Source organism: Spermophilus citellus (assembly GCF_964194105.1).
Source record: "Spermophilus citellus genome assembly, chromosome: 11".
NCBI classification, from domain to species: Eukaryota; Metazoa; Chordata; class Mammalia; order Rodentia; family Sciuridae; genus Spermophilus; species Spermophilus citellus.
Window position 1 is genome coordinate 82,058,929 of NC_138192.1, and position 21,415 is coordinate 82,080,343.

Genomic DNA, 21,415 nt, shown 5'->3' on the forward strand with positions numbered 1-21,415 from the left:
GTGGGTGAAAAAACAAACCTGAACAAATTTAAAATGACTGAAATCATAACACAGATTCTCTGGTCACAGCTCACATAAACACTGACTGAAAATGGCTCACAGATCTAAATTTAAATTCTAAACTAAACAACAGCTAGGAGAAAAACATGAGAGAAAAATCTTTGTGACCTTGAGTTAGGCAAAGATTTCTCAGCGGTGACACCAAAATCAGATATGATTCATAAAACAAAAACTGGGTAAATAGACTATTTACAGAATAAACAGACTAACAATAGACTGGGATGTAATATTTGTACAGCATGTAACTGATAAATTATTTCAACCCAAATTACATCAAGATCTCTCAAAATTCAGAAACAAGAAAACAAAGCGCTTTATTGGGGAGCAGGGGGCAAAACATTTGAAAGACATCATATGATATTGTGATATAAAAAATATTTATATGCTTTTCATCCTGGTTCAGTTCTTGGCACAGAGCTCCTGGAACCTTTGCAATTTCCCAAGTGATAGGAGAATCTTTTATTATATTTGGTCTTAAACCTCAGTTCCTGACATTTGTTATCTGATTACATCTTATCTCCGTTACTAGCTTATCTCTTAAATTTTTTAATGGTTGTACTAGAGTTTACAATATACATCTGTAATTAATCAGTCTTTAGTATGTTACTGTATATTATACAGTGTAGAGAAAGAACCTTAAAACAGTGTATCTCCATTTCTCACACTTCTAAGAGCTTCTAAGACCCTTGGCATCTCTAGAATGATTGTTCTTTTATATGCAAATGAGATGATGGGTGGCTGGAGGGGAGGCTAGCTGAGGTTGTATCAAAACTGAAAATAAACAACAGGACACCAGTTGATGCCCAGAGAGAGAGAATTGGCTGGTGTGGAAAATAAATAAATGAACAAATAGCCACACATCTGTTGTCAGAAGTGTTATGAGTAAAGACAGCTTTTCTTTATCACCAAAGAAGGAACATGGATGGCAAATAAGCACTTGAAAAGATCCTAACACCATTAGTCATTAGAAAAATGTAATTAAGGCCACAAAAGAAAAATATCTACACGTGCATTTAAATAGCTATAATTTAAAACAAAGGGGGAAAAAACAACCCTCTGATAATACCCAACACTGACAAGGATACAACTGGAACTTTCACACTTTGCTGGTGGCAGTGAAAAATCATATAGCAACTTACCCTGCTATTGGCAATTTCTTATAAACAGATACTTAATATATGACCCCATAATCCTACTTCTGGGTATTTTATCCCTAAAAATAAAAATCTACGTTCACCAAAAAATAACAACAACAACAACAAAAAAAAAAACCCTACAAATGAATGTTCATAATGACTTTACTTGTAATCAAGAAAAACTGAAAATAGCCCCAAGTGTCTCTCAGCTGGGAACCAATCAACAAGCTGACACATCTATGTCATGCAACACTGGTCAGCAATAAGAGAAACACATGAAACAATAGGAGTGAATCTTAAATGCTATGTGAAAGAAGCCATATTTAAAATGCTACCTGCTGTATTATTCCTCTTATATGACCTTCTGGAAAATGCAGGACTGTTGGGACATAAAGCATATCAATGGCTGATGGGGGCTGTAGATGGAGAAGCTGACTACAGAACACAGGGACTTCTGGGAATGCTGAGACATTTCCTGATTTCTTGATTGTGGCAGTAGTTTTGAAACTATTATATTTTCTGTTTGTTCAGAATGCTCAGACTTATACCCTCAAATGAATATACTGCATTGCATATTAACTATAGCTGAATTTTTTTAAGTGAAAGGGAAAAAAAATCAACATTTTCAAGACTCTTCTAGCTATCTCATTTAAGAATAAACTAGGCTTTCTTAAATCTTTCTAATATACAATTGGCTACCTTTCCTCTCTACCAAAAATATGCTGATATTGATTTCCATGAAAATAAAAATGACTATTATATTACAGCAAAGTCCAAAATGAAACTTTACTATCAAATTCTTATAAGCATTCTCAGTGTCTATATTCTACAGAATTTGGGTTAGACATTGTTTTTTCAGAGATAGACTTTGGTATCTATCAACTCTTTACTAAAAAACTGGAAATTCAACAGGCTGTAAAAGAAAAACATGACAAAATTGTCTAAATTTATATTCCATTTTAGGGCTTCTTTCTTATTTTTAGTAAGATGTATTTTCATAAAAGAAAAATGAGAGAGAAAGAGAATAGCGTCAATAAGACAAGATGGATACTGTGTTCATCTATCAAAACAAATTAAGAGTTGGGCACAGAGGTGCACACTTGGAATCCCTACTACACAAGAGGCTGAGGCAGGAGGATCACAAGTTCAAGGACAGCCTCAGCAACTAAGAAACTTAGGGGAGACCGTGTCTCAAAATAAAACATAAAAGGGGCTAAATTGCCCTGGGTTCAATTGCCAGTATCCAAAAAGAAAAAGAAAAAACCCAACAAACTAAGCAAGATATTAAAAAATAATTAGATACATCATAGAAAGTACACTTTAATTTCAACTCCAAATGCCTAGAATTTTCTCATAGTTGTTTAGTCTGGGTAATGCAATGAAAATTTTTTAAATAAAAAGGTTCTACTTTTTCAAAGAAGTTAATATAAATAAAAATAAAAAGGCTTTTGCAAAAGTCTTTGACAATGAATCATAATTCATTTAACAACTATACACTAATTGTAGTATTACTTAGGTACTATTTAAGCATTGCTTAGTAACCAACCGGAACAAACTAAAACTAAGAGATATAATACACTTTTTTTTTTTAAGTATATTTACCTCAAAGCCAAGTCTATCCTTTTCTTTCCAAAAACAAAAATGTGTCACTTTCTTATCCCAAAATTCATCTGGCTTCACAACACAAACAAGGGACACCTCAGCTGGAACAACATTCTGTAAAATAAAGAAAAATAAATGTAAATTACACATGTAAAATGAGTAAATTACTAAACTTTCAAATTACTAGATAATCATGAATATGCTAAGAGACTTTGAAAAATAATTAAAATAATAAAGTAGAAGTAATACTCCAAACTTTAAAACATAAATGGCAATGCAAACAGGAAAGACAAGTTAGCCAGAAAAGATTTCAAACAATATTAAACAGATAGTAAATTTGTGTGTGTGTGTCTTCTTCAATCTCTCTACTAGGAATATGCTTAAACTGCAAGACTTAATTTTTAGCTGAGAAATTATTTAAATTGGTTTTTCTGTTATACGAAAAAAGCATTTCTAATACTACCATCCTGAAGAATTTCACTTAGAATTCTTGATTTTTCTTTCAATATCACTGGTATTCACCTAACTCAATGTTCACTATCCCAGGTTACTGGCAAATTATGTTTTCCCCAAACTGGCCTGGTTATCAACTCCCTTCATTGAATTTGCTTCATTTTTGAACTATCACTAAGTCACAATCCCTTCCAGAAATCATTTTCCATTTGCTCTCATTTAAATTAGGTAATATCTGTTATTTAACTCAAAGTTTACCATCTCCAGAGCCCTTTTAAGGAAAGCCAGGTCCCTGAGAACAATTTACCTTCTTCAATCGCTCAGATGTTTTATTTTTCCATTTCATATTACCATATTTTCAATCTACTATAGTAAGATACCTACTACATGCCAGAGTTAGCAGAAATATTCTGTGAGGAACACAGTTAATATAAAACACAAGACTACGGTCAATTCTCAAGCAATTCATAACTTAAAGTGTTATTGAATGTTAATTTTGACCTGTTGAAGTCCCTGAGGACACATCTGTTAAGTAAATGTCTTCTGGGCTATGAGTGACTACTAAGATCATCATGAATCCTCAAGGCTTTGGAGGAAAAGGGGGGCCAGAATGGAAATACATACCAGTGTCACTGAGAGACCTCTTCAGGCTAAACTTACCCAGGCAGGCTTCCAACTGTGGCACAAGCCGGGAGCGCAGGGGCATGATGAGATCAGCAGCCTACCTGCAAGCTCCCTGGGAATCTCATGGTGCTCACCTGCACACCCGAGAGCCATGACTGCCTTGTTTAAATGACTTGAACGTAACATATTATCTTCACGTATTTACAAATGTGTACTATGGGGCTGAGATTTACTTTACTCATAAATTCAAACATATAAAAATTGAATTCCAACAATCCAATAGTGACATATACATTTTCAGAGTTTGGTCACTGCCAAGAAGTCTGAGCATGGTCCAATAAATGGAATAAATTTGTCATTTTCATCATGATTTGTTGCGTATAAAATAGAAAGATTTTTCTGGTAAACAAACAAAAAAATGACTCACCTGTAGCATTAAGACAACTGTTTTCACCACATTCCACTGTGATTTTCTTCCATCCACTATCACAGTAAATCCTCTAGCCTTACATTTTTCACTGAAATGAAACAAAATTATAACATATTAAAATGAGCTCTGGATTTTATTCTTCATAATTCTAAATAAAGAAGGTAAAAATTTTAATAATATAGGGGATTGAATTTACCTTACTTGATTTGGCCTTCATTATCAATAAATAAAATTCTTCACAATTTTCAGAAGCAATTTGTTTTTAATTCCAGGAAAGTTAATTTACAAGTTAATGTTGAAAGAAAATTACTCTAAAATCCTGGAAAGTTAATGTCTTAAAAAGTGATGAAATCAAAGCAACATTCAAGCAGTCTCACTAGCTCTCAATTTTTTCATTTGTACAATGGGATCCTGGCAAAGTAGGCAACTACTGATTGTCAAGTGCTTATGCACTTCTTGTCTCTCCTTCCTAATGAAATGCAAGATTTGCAAAGTAATAGTTTAAAACAGGAAGAAAATAAGAATGTCATTAAACCTTGGAACCTGGCTTGTTGGTACTCTTTTGGGGAAATTTAATATGATGAAATAGAATTTGCTATACAAAATAATTCAAAGCTTGAATACACCAAATCTGGTCCATCTCTGCTCTCACTTTCTCATTCAGCTACCTGACAAATAAAATACTTAAGTGCGGATAAATAGGTTGAACATGTGCCTCCTCTCTCTCTCTTCCTTTTTTTGTACCAGGGATTGAACCCAGGGCATTCTACCACTGAGACACATTCCCAGCCCTTTTTATTTTGAGACAGGGTTTTACTGGGTTGCTTAGAGCCTCACTAATTTGCTAAGGCTGGCCTCAAACATACAATCCTTCTCTGCCTTAACCTCCCAAGTTGCTGGAATCATAGACATGCCACCGCTCCCGGCATGTTACTGCTATATATTATATCCAATTATTCAAATATGTAGTCTACCCTCATATAGCACAACTTCTGTATGGAAAAACTCCATCCAAAAGACAAAATTACATAACCACTACTACTACTACTTTACTTATCAACTTTATGCAAGCATCAATTGCCCTTACTCCAATACGGAGAAAGAACCTGCAACCTTGCTTAGCAGAGAAGAACTGGAGAGTGAAAGCTGTCCCCACCAAAAGTTCTCTCAATCCCCTATACTGCAGAAAAGGTAAACAGCAGACCTTTTCCTAGAATTTAAATCCAACAGTCTGAGAGAGTTCACTGGTCCTCCCCGTTCCCTCTAAGCATTTACGTGAGTCCCAAGAGGGTCCTTGGAGAAACAAGTCCAGCTGTACTGAGAAACAGTAAGACCTTAAAAATGCAGCTAAAAACTGGGAGGGAGAATAGGCTCTTCTGTAGGTAGAGAGAAAAGCCGAGTTTCCAAAGTAGAGAGGAGTGCTCGAGGAGACAAAATGAAGCCTTCACATAAAAATTTGCACATAAATGCTCAGAGTAGCATAATTTATGATAGTCAAAACAATCCAAATGTCTACTAACTGATAAACAATCCAAATGTCTACTAACTGATAAACGAGAGGAATACAATAAAATTGTATTCATTCATAAGAAAGAAGGACTGATATGACAATCTATCTACAGCATAGATATATCTTGAAAACATGCCAAGTAAAAGAAGCCAGATGAAAAAGGCCACATGTTGTGAGATTCCACTTAAATGAAATGTGTATAACAGGCAAATCCACAGAGATAGAAGGTAGATTAGTGACTGACAGAAGCCAAAGAGGAGAGTGATTGCAAATGTGTAAAAAATTCTCCGGACAGAGGAAAATAAGCTGGAATTAGTGTGATGGTTGCACAATCCTGTGATTATTATACTAAAATCCACTGAATTGTATATTTTATGAAAAGGGTGATTTTCATATATGAATTAAATCTCAACTTAAAGAAAATTTAAGTACTCAATTTTCGAACTGGCATTACAAAATAAAGGATCTACCAGGTGTTCTTGGAGACAAAAAAGGTGACACAACACACTGATTAGTGGATTAGCAACAGCATATAATGACTTGAGGAGGGAAGCGAACCCCACACCAAATTACTATGTTCAGGCTCAGGCAAGGAGGAAATTCCTGGTGTTCCCCAACAACTAGGTATCTAGAAAGACCACCATGCCTGGGCTGAGATACAAGCCCCAGAATGATCATCCTAGACAGGGCGGCTGGCTGCTGAGTTGTCTCTGGAGAAGTAGCAACAACTCAGGGCCTCCCCCAACGCACTACCACAGAGCTGGCCAGCACAGGGCCTTTCCACCAAAAGTGTGCCAGTCCCAGAATTTGACAGTTTCTTGTCATCAGCCTCTACATCTCTGAGAAGCAAGTTACACAACCATTTTGTTAAATGTTTTACAAAACATTTTAAGCCTGAAAGCAAATTACAAATTAATCTGTACATTAAGACTAAGTAATGAAGCTTGCAAATACCATCTGTAGTGATCTTGAATAAAACACATGAATTTATCTTTTAACATATTATAAATACCTTTAATCATAATTTTCTCACATTTTACTAAGTTAACAGATAATGCAAATACACAAAATCCAAAGATATTATTTCAAAATTGCAAGATGAAGTCGTCTTTCAAATTTTTGAAAGGAAATTGTTTGTTGCTGACTTCATTCCTTCAAGGGGAATGATGGTTTAAACGTTTAACAACATATTTAATTTAGAAGCATGTTATGCCTTTAAAAAAGGCATGTTGCAGAACCTTAATAAATTACTACATTACTACTACTAGGGTGTTTATAACTTTTACAGTAGTAAAGAAAAAACACCCAGGACCCTGCCTCCTCATTCCTACTCCAGTGGAGCCTCTCAAAGGTGACACGACCAAGTTTAAAACAGCTCTGTAAAAGAAGTGAGGCTCCTTAATAAGCTCACTCACTTCTGACGAAGAAAGGGATGGTTGAGAGACTCCCTGGGCTCAGTATCTCACTGCACTCCACTAATTTCTTCAGCTACAAACGAGAGCACCTTCTCCTACATTCACAGAATTCCACTTCTGCCCACATAACAGCACTAACTTCACTTATGCTTTTATTATAATTACTTGCTTTCAACTCATCTTCATTAGGTAACACGCTTCCAGAGAAAAGAATAATGTCTTAGTAATACTTGAGCAGCTTCTAACATGGTGCTTTAACTTTAGAGAGCCTTTGAATTTTTTCAGATGATGTGTGTTACACAACTTCTGAGTCCCACCACTTCCTTCTCATTCAGAGCTGAAGCTCTGACTGTGGCCCACATGATCCTCCAAGACTGACTCCAGCCTCTCCTTCTGACCACAGGCCAGCATTCTGCTTCTCTCTCATACGACTCCAGCCACATTCGCCTCCGGGCTGTTTCCACAACATACTAGACTTCCTCCTGCCTCAGAGCCTTTGCATACACTGCTCCCTCTGTTTTGTTGTGTTTTTGGTGCTAGGGATTAAACCCAGGAGCACTTTACCACTGGGCTACACCCCCAGTGGTAAAGTTCTTTTTTTATTTTTTGAGACAGGGTCTTGCTAAGTTGCTGAAGTCCTCAACAAATTGCTGAGGCTGCCCTCAAACTTGGGATCCTCCTGCCTCAGTCTCCTGAGTCACTGGAATTACAGGTGTGTGCCACCACCCCCAGCCTTCTCCCTCAGTCTTAAATGGTCTTTCATCAGATACATGTAGAGCCCCTCACTTCAATCAGCTCTAGTAAAATGTTATCTTTGTAAACTATCACCACATACCCCCTGTACTCCATCAGTCTCCTGATTATGTTTTGCTTTCATAACTCAGGAGTGTCAAACACTCTGTGCCTGTGTGTATGATGTCTGTCTGACCTACAGGATGTGCTGACTATGGGGTCTGCTTTGTTCACCCACTACCTCAGCACCTAGAACAAGGAAAAGCTCCCGGTAGGCTCTCATGTATTTACTGAGTGACAAGATTTATGTCCTTAATGTCTCTGTGATTTTCTGCACATCATTAAACCTCTTTATTCTGATGTTTCTTTTTTAATTTATTTATTCTAATTTGTGATATACAACAGCAGAATGTAATTCAATTCATAGAACACATATAGAGCATAATTTTTCATGTCTCTGGTTATACACACCATTTATGTCTTTCATAAATGTACCTAGGGTAATGATATCCATCTCATTCTACTGTCTTTCTTACCCCTTTATCCCTTTACCCCCTCCTTTCCACTCCCTCCCCTTTGCCCTATCTAAAGTTCTTCCATTCCTCGCATGTCCCCACCCCGTCCCCACTATGTATTAGTATCCTCATAAAAGAGAAAATATTGGGCATTTGTATTTTGGGGATTAGCTTACTTCACTGAGCATGATATTCTCTAACTCCATCCATTTACCTGTAAATGCCATGATTTTATTCTCTTTTAATGCTGAGTAATATTCCATTGTGTATATATACCACAGTTTCTTTATCCATTCATCCATTGAAGGGCACTAGGTTGGTTCCACAGTTTAGCTATTGTGAATTGTGCTGCTATAAGCATTGATGTGGCTATGTCACTATAGAATGCTGTTTTTAAGTCCTTTGGGAATAAACCGAGGAGTGGGATAGCTGGGTCAAACGGTGGTTCCATTCCAAGTTTTCCAAGGAATCACCATACTACTTTCCTGATTGGCTGCATCAATTTGCAGTTCCACCAGCAATGTATGAGTGTGCCTTTCTCCCCACATCCTCGACAACATTTAATGTCATTTGTATTCTTAATAGCTACCATTCTGACTGGCATGAGATGATTCTTAGAGTAGTTTTAATTTGCATTTCTCTAATTGCTAGAGATGTTGAACTTTTTTTCATACATTTGTTGACTGATTGTATATCATCTTCTGAGAAGTGTCTGTTCAGTTCCTCATGCCATTTATTGATTTGGTTATTTGATTTTTTTTGGTGTTAAGATTTTGGAGCTCTTTATATATCCTAGAGATTAATGTTCTATCTGATGTGTGAGGGATAAAAATTTGCTCCCATTCTGTAGGCTCTCTATTCACTTCACTGATTGTTTCTTTTGCTGAGAAGAAGCTTTGCAGTTTGAATCCATCCCATTTATTGATTCTTGATTTTACTTCTTGCACTATGGGCTTCTTATTAAGAAATGTGGGGCCTAATCTGACATGATGAAGATTTGGGCCTACTTTTTCTTCTATTAGGCACACGGGCTCTGTTTAATTCCTAGGTCCTTGATCCACTTTGAGTTGAGTTTTGTGCATGGTGAGAGATAGGGGCTTAATTTCATTTTGTTGCATATGGATTTCCAGTTTTCCCAGCACCATTTGTTGAAGAGGCTATCTTTTCTCCAATAAGGTTTTTGGCGCCTTTGTCTAATATGAGATAACTGTATTTCTGTGGGTTTGTCTCTATGTCCTCTACTCTGAACCATAAGTACCCATAAATCAAAGGCATTTCTGTACATCAGTGACAAATCCTCTGAAAGATAAACTAGGAAAATTATTCCCACTTACAATAGGCTCAAAAAAAATAAAATAAAATACTTGGGAATCAACTTAATGAAAGAGGTAAAAGACCTCTACAATGACAATTACAGAATGCTAAAGAAAGAAATTAAAGAAGACCTTAGAAGATGGAAAGATCTCCCTTGTTCTTGGATAGGCAGAATTAATATTGTCAAATGACCTTACTACCAAAAGCACTATTCATATTTAATGGAATTCCAATCAAAATCCCAATGACATTCCTCATAGAAATAGAAAAATCAGCCATGAGATTCATCTGATGTTTCTTTTATAACAATTTTTTCTATAATTAGTTTAAAAAAAGGATTTAAAATCAAAACTTGAATTTTTAAAAAATTAAAACTTGAGAAAAATAGGTAGCTTTAACAGATGATGAATTTCTATCAAAAATACCCTAGGCAAGAACTTGGGAACATTTCTATAGAGAGGATTTACATGGTTAGTACTACATGATTACTAAGCATTTTCTAACCCTGATGTTCCACAATTCTCTTAATTAGAAGGTCAAGAAATGCCCTTTGAGCTAAAAGACACTATGATTTTAAATATTACTGAATATACTATACTGTTGAAATAAAAAATTAAAGTGAATTAAAAAGATGTTCAATATATCTTTCATAATGCTGTATTCAGAGTTATTTTCATATGTCAATTAGAGTTGTCACAGATCCAGGTTTTACATGAAAACATACCAGAAGTTAGCCACAGATATGCAGTGGGATCCTAGCGTGGTGTTGAGAAGCACAGCCATGGAGCTGGACTGCTGGGTTCAGACTCCATCACTGGCCCAGTGGGCCACATGCTTGTGGTGGAGCCACCTAAACTGCTTGTCCCTCTGGGCTTCAGTTCCCTTGAATGTGGTATGGGAATGAAGATGATAGTGTTTGTCTCACAGGGAGTTATAAGAATTAAATGAGGAAATACTACCCATTACACTTCCTTAATTGTGGGACAATCTTTCTGTATCTGGCCTCCAATCATCATCCATTCTGGGGCCTATTCTGAATTTAGTTCTAAAAAAATTTGGTAAGACAAACTCAAACAAATACTCAACTCAAACTTCTATGTGTTTGGTTATCCCAACACACATGAATTGCTCAGTGTTAGGGTTTGGATATGAAGTACCCCCCCACCAAAGGCTCAAGGGTTCACTTGTAATCCCAGTGGCTTGGAAGGCTGAGACAGGAGGATCATGAGTTCAAAGCCAGCCTCAGCAAAAGTGAGGTGCTGAGCAACTCAGTGAAACGCTGTCTGTAAATAAAGTACAAAACAGAACTGGGGGTGTGGCTCAGTGGTTGAGTACCCCTGAGTTCAATTCCTGGTAGCCAAAAAGACCAAAAAAAAAAAGACTGAAGGGTTAAGGCTTGATTACCAATGCAGCAATATTCAAAGGTGGGGCTTTTGGCATGAGGACTCTGACCTCATTGGTTGATGACAACTGAATGACCACCTGGAGGAAGAGGGAGCAGGTGCCTGAGCATGTGCCTCAGCATGTGCCTCCTGGCTATTATGGGCTGAACAGCACCCCAACACCATATCCTATCAACCTATCATCACAAGTCACCTGTTGTCTTCTGAATCTCAGCCTCAATGCTGGAGGAGAACCCAGCAAGTTTGTCCAAACAAGTACGCAGGTCTCTAATCCTTCCTCAGGCATTTTTCAAAAGTAATCTAAACTATAAATAGTTTTTGATTTTCATCTGAATTTCCAAACCACACTTCATGTAAGAGGCATTTATACTGTATAATAAACATCTGAAGTACAAAGAGGTTTTGGATTAGTGTCAGGAATCATAGATTCTAGACCCAGCTCTACTACTAACTGGCTGTGTGATCCTGGACAAGTAACCCTGACCTCTAAGTTTCAATCCCCTCAACCATAAAATAAGGAAGGTGGTTCTGACATTCTCCAAATTCCCTGAAACAGTTAACCTTCTACAAACCCATCTATGAGTACTTTTACCATAATCTGTGACTGTAACTCCAGCAAATCTCAGTTAGCTAAAAAAAAAAATTGTTACCTAATGGTGAACAATATAAATCAAACATCAGCAGTTCAAAGGACTATAAGGTTATTCAATATGAATACACAACTTTGGGGCCTGATAATTTCCTCTCCAGAAAGTGAAAAAAAAAATTAAATTTTTAATTTAAGTCTTCTCCAATACAGAAAAAAATAATCAGCAATACAATCACTAAACTATCGAAATTTTTTTCCAAATATAGTTTTAACCTGTACTCTTAAAGGTGGTTTTAAATAAAATAAGTTATTATGTCAATAAAATGCAAATACAGGAAAAGAAAAAAGAGAATTGTCTACTGTGACTAAAACATTTTAAATTCACCATCTAGAGCTTAAGGGCATATATATAGATTGGTTTCTTTTTCTGCCTCTAGATTTTACTCACACAAACCTGTGCTCACTGTCATGCTTTACTGCTGAGTCTTGCAAATCTAGCTGCATATTAGAATTATATGGGAAGCTTAAAGGATTAAAGAAAAATTCTACTGAGCGTACCTTCCAATAGCAATTGGGTCAGAATCTCTGGAAGTGGACCTGAGGCATCAAATTTTAAAAAAAAAAAAAATCCCCAAATGATTCTATCATGTGGTCAACACTTTAGTCCCCCAAATATCAACTGTCAGAGAGGAAGTTGGGAAGGTTTGTTTTTGTTTTTGCTGTTGAAGTGATGGGTATACTCAAGCAAATAGGAAGGTGTAAGTTTTGTCTTCACTAAAGAATTGACATTTAAAAGTTCAAAGACCCATGGATTCATACATGAACTTTTTTGAACATTATTTTCTAAAAACAAAAATATTTTGAAAATTCCTAGTAGTCTTCACTCAATATATTATAATCCTATAGTTGCATTTATATCCATATAGTAAAACAGTGACCTAAATAAAAGATGACATCCACTAAATTAACTTCTTCAATTCTGCTAATGTTCCAAGGTGCATAATGACTCTTAATTGTTTAAATACTGATAGTACATACATTTTAGAAATCTGTATATAGTAAGTGCATGAAAAGCATAAAGTAAGTATTTAATTGCTGTGTGGTCATAACTTACTGATTCTACTATTTAAATGTAATTTCATTGCTAATTAAAGCAAGTAAGATAGCAAATTATACTTCAACAATAGCAGGAACCAATTGTAAATGAATAAAAACATATTGAGATATAAGAAAAGACACCTTTACAGTCACCTTGGAATGCTGAGCAGGTAGTCCAAAGTGACACTCAGCTCATCCATATTTGTTTGTTCAAGGCATAATGGAATTGTCAGAATGAGGCCACTTCGGCGGTCCTTTCCTCCTATAAAGAAAAAAAAAGATACAAATGTAACATATAATAAGCCAGGTGCAGTGGCACACCCCTATAATCCCAGGGACTTGAGAGGCTGAGGTAGGAGGATTCCAAGTTTGAGGCCAGTCTCAGCAACTTAAATGAGGCTTAAGTAACTTAGTGACATGGTGTCTCAAAAAATAAAAAGGGCTGGGGATGAGCTCAGTGAAAAAGCACTCCTGAGTTCAATCTCTAGTACCAAAAAAGAATAAATTTAAGACATGACAGGTATTAAGGCATCTAATACATATCTAAATCCAATGTTATCAAAACAATTACAAGGTTAAGATATAATTTTAAAAATATCTAATAACTATTTGTAGTTTATACTAATCTAGCAAGATTATAGAAATTTAGAAAAAAAATAAGAGAAAAAATTCACTCATGAACTCTTCATCCAAACATAGTAGTTATCATCTTAATTTTCTTCCATTTAGTCTGTTTCTTAATGTAATCAATCATCCAACACCTACTGTGTGCCTAGCACAATAAGCATTTACAAGTAAAATAAAATAAATTTCCACCTAGGAAGAAAAGTTTTAAGAAACTTTTAAGAAATAACTGGATGAAATATGACCATTTATTTGCTAGGGTATGTTATACAAAATACATTAAAACATTATAAAAAGGGATTTAGAAAATGACAAAAGCTGTGATATATGTGAAAAGTTTCACAAAAATGCTAAGACTTTTTTAAAAGGAGTTGAATTTATAAATTCAGTCAAGAGAGCGTTCTGTGATAAGGAATGATCTGAGTTGGTTCACCAAGGTCATAGAGGCCTATGTTGTTGATAAGACCATGAAGAGAAAGCCCCATCCAGAAGAGAAGGAGGTTGGGACCTGGGCTCCTGAGGCCTGGGGGCCAAGGCATGAGGTACACACACTCCTTGCATGTCCAAGATCCCTTTAGTGTGCCCTATGCATTAAAATGTAACTTTTAAACCTTTTTATTCACACACAGCTTTTCTGAAAGTTCCCCACAGGCTTGACTTTCATACTGGAACCTATCTCCCCACCCATGACAATTATAGTGGAGTTAAAAGCTTAAAAACCAGCGAATCCTGAGGAGTATAATTCTATATCAGCTTTAGAAATCTATCACCAAGAACTGAAAGGTGTTAAAAAAAAAAAAAAAAAGTTTGCATCAGAGACATGACATGCTACTGTAAGTGGTCTTCTGTCCTTCATTAGGTTGACAGTATGAATTATTAATAGTGAACCAATTGCTTGTTTTTATTTAAAATACAGATTTCAGGGCTGGGGATGTGGCTCAAGTGGTAGCGCGCTCGCCTGGCATGCGCGGGGCGCTGGGTTGGATCCTCAGCACCACATAAAAATAAAATAAAGATGCTGTTCTCTCTCTCTCTCTTTAAAAAAAAAATAAGGAGACAATAATACTAATAGACTTCAATTTCTTATTTCATCTTTCATCATTCATACTAGGTAAAAAACATGCCAATTTATAAGATATTTTGAAAAAAAGACATTAGTATTATCAAGATATTATAACAGGACCTAGTGAGATTAAGAAGGGAAAAGTAGATAATATCATCCAAATGACCCCAAATAGGGTCCATAGTGCCCATTCTATTTGTGTGGCAGGTTGGGGAGATGGAGGTTGGGGGTCACTGGAGACGGAACCCAGGAGCATTCTGTCTCTTGTCTCTCTACTGAAGCCCTTTGCCTCTGCCTCCCCAGGCTGGGATTATTGTACCTGGCCACAGTACCTGTTCTGAAGTAGGAATGATTTACTCAATGATCCAAATTCCAGAAAATCAACACTCAACACACCACACCGCTGCTCTCAGGCTAGCAAAATATCTCACAGCTTCTCCTTTACTTGTTTTAGCTGATATGGATTAGTGTTAATAAACTAAAATAAAGTTAAGCCAGTACAACCCAATTCCAAACAGTTAAAAGTAAAAGCAGAGCCATGCATGGTGGCCCATGCCTGTAATCCCAGCGGCTCAGGAAGCTGAGGCAGGAGGACCTCAAGTTCAAAGGCAGCCTTAGCAATAGTGAAGTGCTTAGCAACTCAGTGAAACCTTGTCTCTAAATAAAATACAAAATAGGGCTGGGGATGTGTTGCTCAATGGTCAAGTTCAATCCATAGTACCAAAAATAGAGAGAGAGAGAGAGAGAGAGAGAGAGAGAGAGAGAGAGAGAGAGAGAGAGAAAGCAGCGCAACTGATAATTCTATAACGGCTCTAGTGTAATACAACATTCTCACACATGGAAACAAAAGCCAAGGAACAGGATTTCACAAGGACTAACTACTCTAGATTTCAGAAACAATTATTTATATGCCACCTATTCAGTTATTAATTATTAGATTTTTATTTAAGAAGTAAGAAATTTGGCATCTACCTTGTAGAGGTCATTTTAATCAAATTACAGAAGAGAATAAAAATTGCCCTGCCAGGAACCAGCCCTGACAGTCCACTCACATAGCTCTTTACTCTCATTAAGAAATATGTATTTATGATGGTTTATCCCAGGACTTCTGAGAACTACCAATAATTTGAAGCAGATAAGTTTGACATAAGTCATTTTAAAATCTTTCACAGAAAAACAAAATGACTTCTGTCAAACTTATCAAAGAATGGAAGTTTATGTAAACTTACATATCAAACATTTCCAATTTTAAGAAAACATACCTGAAAGGAAGGCTAGTTTTTTCTTCAGAATGGGTAATATTACTGAGGCCTCCATTTCACTCCGGGAAACGTCCTCACTTCTGAAAACACAAAAAGTCAAATGTCAACCACAAAATAACAACCATTCTATGAAATATGTATTTATGATCGTTTATCCCAGGACTTCTGAGAACGACCAATATTTTGAAGCAGATAAGCTCCCAAGCACTGTAGATTGATCAGTTAGCAGCGCCCCGGGTGTCTACCCAGTAAATACCAAGAACACTGCCCAGCTGTAACAGTCAAGATATCTCTAGACTTGGCCACATGTCCTCCGGTGGGTAAAATCACAGCTGGGTGAGAATAACCAACTGACTGATTTTTCAGAGCAGTACTCCTGGGCTAACATAGTCCCCAGTACACAGAGGTAACTCAGTAAATTATTTGTTGAATAATTTGTTGAATAATGTGTTGAATGAATGAATCAATCAGGCAGGCAGGCAGTCAATCTTCTATTGCATTCTTTATTAATTATACAGTTTAATTCAAATATCTGATTCCTTCTCTTCCAATATTAAATAGCATTTCTGATTTCTTGAATTTTGTCTACCCTATAACACAGACAATGCATTTTAATTTCACATCCATCTCAAGATACTTCCTAATATACTACTTTAGTTTTTGTCCCCACTACTGCCTCCATATTTCTATGGTTTCCAGTTTAAAATTCTACAGAGGGGGGAAAATAACTAATAAAATCACTGTTTTGTGCCAAATCACAATGGATTGTTCTACCTCTGGTTTTCTGGAGTCTACTTAGTCATAGGCAGAAGTTATGCTAAGGACAAAAAAGGAGTACCCACATGGCAAGGGCCGCGGCCAGTGAGTGCTCCTTAAATGGGACCTTTGGCATGGCAGGCATTCAGAGATCTGGACAGCCCCACACACTCCTAAAACAGAATTGGAGGAGAGAAGGAAGGAAGGGAGGAAGGGAGGAAGGGAGGAAGGGAGGAAGGGAGGAAGGGAGGAAGGGAGGAAGGGAGGAAGGGAGGGAAAGAAAGAAAGAAAGAAAGAGAAAGAAAGAAAGAAAGAAAGAAAGAGAAAGAAAGAAAGAAAGAAAGAAAGAAAGAAAGAAAGAAAGAAAGAAAGAGAAAGAAAGAAAGAGAAAGAAAGAAAGAGAAAGAAAGAAAGAAAGAAAGAAAGAAAGAAAGAAAGAAAGAAAGAAAGAAAGAAAGAAAGAGAGAGAGAGAGAGGAAGGAAGGAAGGAAGGAAGGAAGGAAGGAAGGAAGGAAGGAAGGAAGGAAGGAAGGAAGGAAGGAAGGAAGGAAGGAGGAAAGGAAGAAGGAAAGGAAGAAGGAAAGGAAGAAGGAAAGGAAGAAGGAAAGGAAGAAGGAAAGGAAGAAGGAAAGGAAGAAGGAAAGGAAAAGAAAAACAAGAAAATCAGAGGCTCAATTACATCGCCCTTCTCCACGTAGCCTCATGCCTGAGAGCTCTCTGCAGCACATTTTCCATCCCTCCCTCCCACGGCATCTCACTCCCACCAGCCATCACAACACAGGGCAGTTCCTTGGAGTGCTCCATGAAATTTTATTGCATTTAGTAAAAGTATACTCTCTTGAAAACAATTTTCCAGTGGAGTGGAAAATGACTCTTTATATAAAAGAATGTTATTTATTCAGCAAACACCTGCTAGGAACCCCATCCCATTCCAGGCACTGTGCTACCTACCAGATGGAGCTAAATGCTCAAGTCCCAGCCCTGCCCTACAAAAAAAAAAAAAGTATAGGTTTGTTTTGTTTTTTTTCAATCCTGCATAGTAAAAGAAAAACAAAAAAAGGATCTCATCTAAACAACGGTCAGATACTGGCCAATTAAAACTAATTAAGCCAGTATATTATTCTACAACTTTTGTATATTTAATAATAAAAAAAAAACACTATTTGCACTTGTCTACACAGAGAACAAGCTGTCAAACTAAATGATAGGTTCTTTTAAAGTTTTCTTCCTTAAATATTTGTTTGCAATTTTTGTTCATTCATTTCTGTTCCACATTGGCCCAGTTAATAGACAAGCAGTAGAAAATAGGAAGAAAAGCTCACAATTCACATCTTCATCCAAACCCAGTAAGCACTTCATATTTCTGGATCAGTGTTATAACTCCATGAGTTATTGAGCTATACAAGAATCCAGAAAGTTTGAATTCATCTCTTGGTTCCCTTCCCCTGTGACCAGCCTGTTGGGGACCTGATTTGAAGTCTGCTAATGATAAATAATGATTGTGATACTTAACATTTTCCAAATGTGTACTATAGGCTATGCACTGATCTAAATGATTACTTTGTATTAACTTATTTAATGTTCACAATATTTCTGAGATAAATATTATTATTATTGCCATTTCACAAAAGAGTCAACAGGGGCTCAGACAAGTTAAATGTTGCCCCAATTTCACATGGTTAATAAATGAGAATGTTGGGATTCACACCCAGGCAATCTGGTTCCAGTAAAATAGTTTTCATATCACACTGTCAGCTTCCCAATAAAACAGCTCTGAAAATATCCACTGACATCTGGCCAATTAAGCAAGATGAGGCTCTAGACTATGTGCAGAATAAATATACCTAGAGCATATGTGGCATAATAAAAAATATCCCTGGCTCCTAGCACAAGACCCCTAAAACCCTTGGAATTTCCTGAGTGATAAGTGACTTTTGTCATTTCTAATGAGCCCTTCTTCTCACACCTGAGTTCGTACTAATAAAGTGACAGGCTGGGTCCTCTACAACCTTAGGATGAGGCTGGTTGCTAAAATACAAACTTTGATTGAAAGCTTAGAACTTTCAAACCTACTAACCCCAAGGAGAGAGGAGCTGGAGACTGAGTCAATCATCAGTGATTTAATCAACCATACCTACATGATGAAATCTCCATAAAAACACCTAAGCCAGGGGTTCAGAGAGCTTCCAGGTGGGTGCACACAGGGAGGTGATGGAGGGTAGCACACAGGAGCGGGCAGAGGAGATCTATGCCTTCCTCCAATACCTTGCCCAACAGATCTCTACTATTTGGCTGTTCACGTATGGAATCCTTTACAATGATAAATACACAGTTTTCCTAAGGTCTATGAGCACTTTAGTGAATTAGCAAACCTGGAGAGAAAGGGTATCATGAAAACCCCTGATCTACAGCCAAGTCAGACAGAAGTGTGGCAACCTGGGAACCCGATATTTGGGACTAGCATCTGAAGTGAGGGCAATCTTATGAGATTAAGCCTTTACAACAGCACTGGTGCTTACTGCCAGAACTGAACTGAATTATAAGACACCCAGTGGGTACCCAGATAGTTGGAAAATTGGCTGATATGAGTCAAAACCCCATATATTTGCTGTCAGAAATTTGTCAGTAAAAAAATATATACACACACACACACACACACACACACACACACACACAGCCATGTCACTGCCTCCACTCATGCTAAGGTGCCAACACTTTTGCTCACCAGTGCTTTTATACCATCAGTGCAAAAGTCAACACAGTAAAAAAGACAAATAATAACCTAAGAATTATCATGAAAAACAGTTTTGACCTCATGGACTCCCTGAAAGCTAGAAACAAGAAAACTGCCAATCCAGCTGTCAAGAGGCAGCTTAAATTCCCACAGTGAATTTAAGCCTAGGGAAGTACCGTACATAGCCAGCAACAAACTGGCTTCCTAACTGGATATGTCTATCTGGCTATGAGCACAAATTCTCAACCACCTTTAAATCCCTGCTATTTTTTGAGCCTATTTCTCTATCCTTCTAATCAGGTCTATAAATTGTACAACACCGTTGCAGCAAATCTTTTTCTGCATTAGTTAGCTAGAGTAGGTTTCTCTTTTTTACTCTTCAAGTCAATGGAGAAATCTGGAATAGAAAGCAAAACTACAATCTGGAGCTTAGAACACCATGTCTCAGCTCACTTCATGCTTCTTTTGGAAAATCTAATGCCATTCATTTTCAATGAAAAGATATATCAATACATGGAGGTTTTAACCCTTGCCACCATAAAACCCGATTAAATAGCACCCAAGAATCCCTAATACCCCACAAGGTATAAGAAACAATAGCTGCAGGTGATCTTGGAGTAAAAATCTTGATATTAAGAGTTTGCAAGTCAGGTTATTGATTATATGCCAAGAAATGCCAAAGTTTAATTCCCAGCACTGAATTCTTCCTATACTCATATTGGAAAAGAGAGATGACTTCAGCCTCTCAGTCTGGATTCACTTTAGAAACTGACATCCTCAAGCTACCCCATTTTTCCATCACTGTCTCCTAAGAGACAGGTAATTGTGAATTCTCCTTTAAAGAACCACCTCAACATGGTAAAATACTCTGCTATTGTTATTAATACAAAAGCTTTATTGTTTCTTTTAGAACATATTGAAAGTGATGAAGAAGTAATGAGAAATAAAGGTTTGGAGATGTATTGATCAAAATCAAAAGAATAAATGGAAAAAAAATGTGAAGCACTCAAGAGAAAGAGACAGATACAGCTACTCTTTGTATCCTCCTCCTTTCTAGAGTCTTCTTTCTATCAATCTCTTTCAATGTTGTCACTAAAGAGATGGTAATGAAAAATAATGACTACTATACTATTCAAATTAAATTTAGTTTTTCAAGTTATTTGTTTTAAATTTTCAAGTCTTCATCACAATCATTAAAAAGAAGAATTTGCTTTTCTCTGGTTATGTTAATAACTTGTAAAATAGCTAAAATTGACACAACACAAAAATAAAGGAAAAATCCTGCAAAATACAACCAGTTACCACCATCTCTACAATACCATGCTAAATAACATATAAATACCAGTTCATGTTCTTCTCCTATGGGAAAGATACAGATTATTATTTTTCACAAGAAAAGCCTTATTCACCCTAACTATATCTGAGTGGATTATGCTCTCAAACTGGAAGAAAGCCAGTAAGAGGCATTTTTCTGGTATAAAATAAAGAAAAGTGGCTAGGAAAGAGCAGCTTTTAAAAAAAATTGCCAAGAAAAGCAGACTAAGCAATGGAAGAATGAAGGAAATCACAACATTGCTTAACAAAGAAAACACAAGATGTGGTACATGCCTATGATTCTGGCTACTCAGGGGGCTGAGGCAGGAGGATTGCAAGCTTAAGGCCAATCCAGGCAACTCAGTGAGACTCTGTCTCAAAATAAAAAGGGATGGGGATACACCGCTGTAGTTAAGAATTCCGGAATTTTATCCCCAGTACCAAAAAAGAATGAAAGAACATATAATACACTGCATTTTGCATATTTCATATATGGTCATTTAAAACAAGTTGAAATCACAATTTATTAAATACAAAAAAGGCAAAGAGTGTATTATAGCAGGTGAAGTGTCCTGGAGACTGTGAATATAAAGGAAAATGCAGCCATGGCTGCATGTTTATTTAATAAAAATCTAGAAACACCTTAATTTGGTTCTTAATATCTTAATTAATTTAATTAATTAATTTCAGTATCATTCCTAGATGCAAAATAAATCCTAACAAAACCAGAGCCCTTATAAAGTTAGATGACATGTTCTGAGAACTATAAATAAAGGGAGAT

General features: G+C 36.5%; 1 protein-coding gene across 9 annotated transcripts in view; it reads right to left on the reverse strand.

Annotated features, from left to right (window-relative positions):
* SESTD1 (SEC14 and spectrin domain containing 1) overlaps positions 1-21,415 on the reverse strand; it is a 127,077-nt gene that overhangs the window by 71,079 nt on the left and 34,583 nt on the right. For all 9 annotated transcript variants that reach the window (XM_081261926.1, XM_081261929.1, XM_081261933.1 and 6 more), the window contains 4 exons: positions 15,831-15,910; positions 13,035-13,143; positions 4,303-4,393; positions 2,799-2,912 (listed from right to left, as the gene is read on the reverse strand). In XM_081261926.1, the coding sequence (XP_081118052.1) occupies positions 2,799-2,912; positions 4,303-4,393; positions 13,035-13,143; positions 15,831-15,885 (369 nt within the window). In that variant the 5' untranslated portion in view covers positions 15,886-15,910. The remainder of the gene's footprint in view (positions 1-2,798; positions 2,913-4,302; positions 4,394-13,034; positions 13,144-15,830; positions 15,911-21,415) is intronic.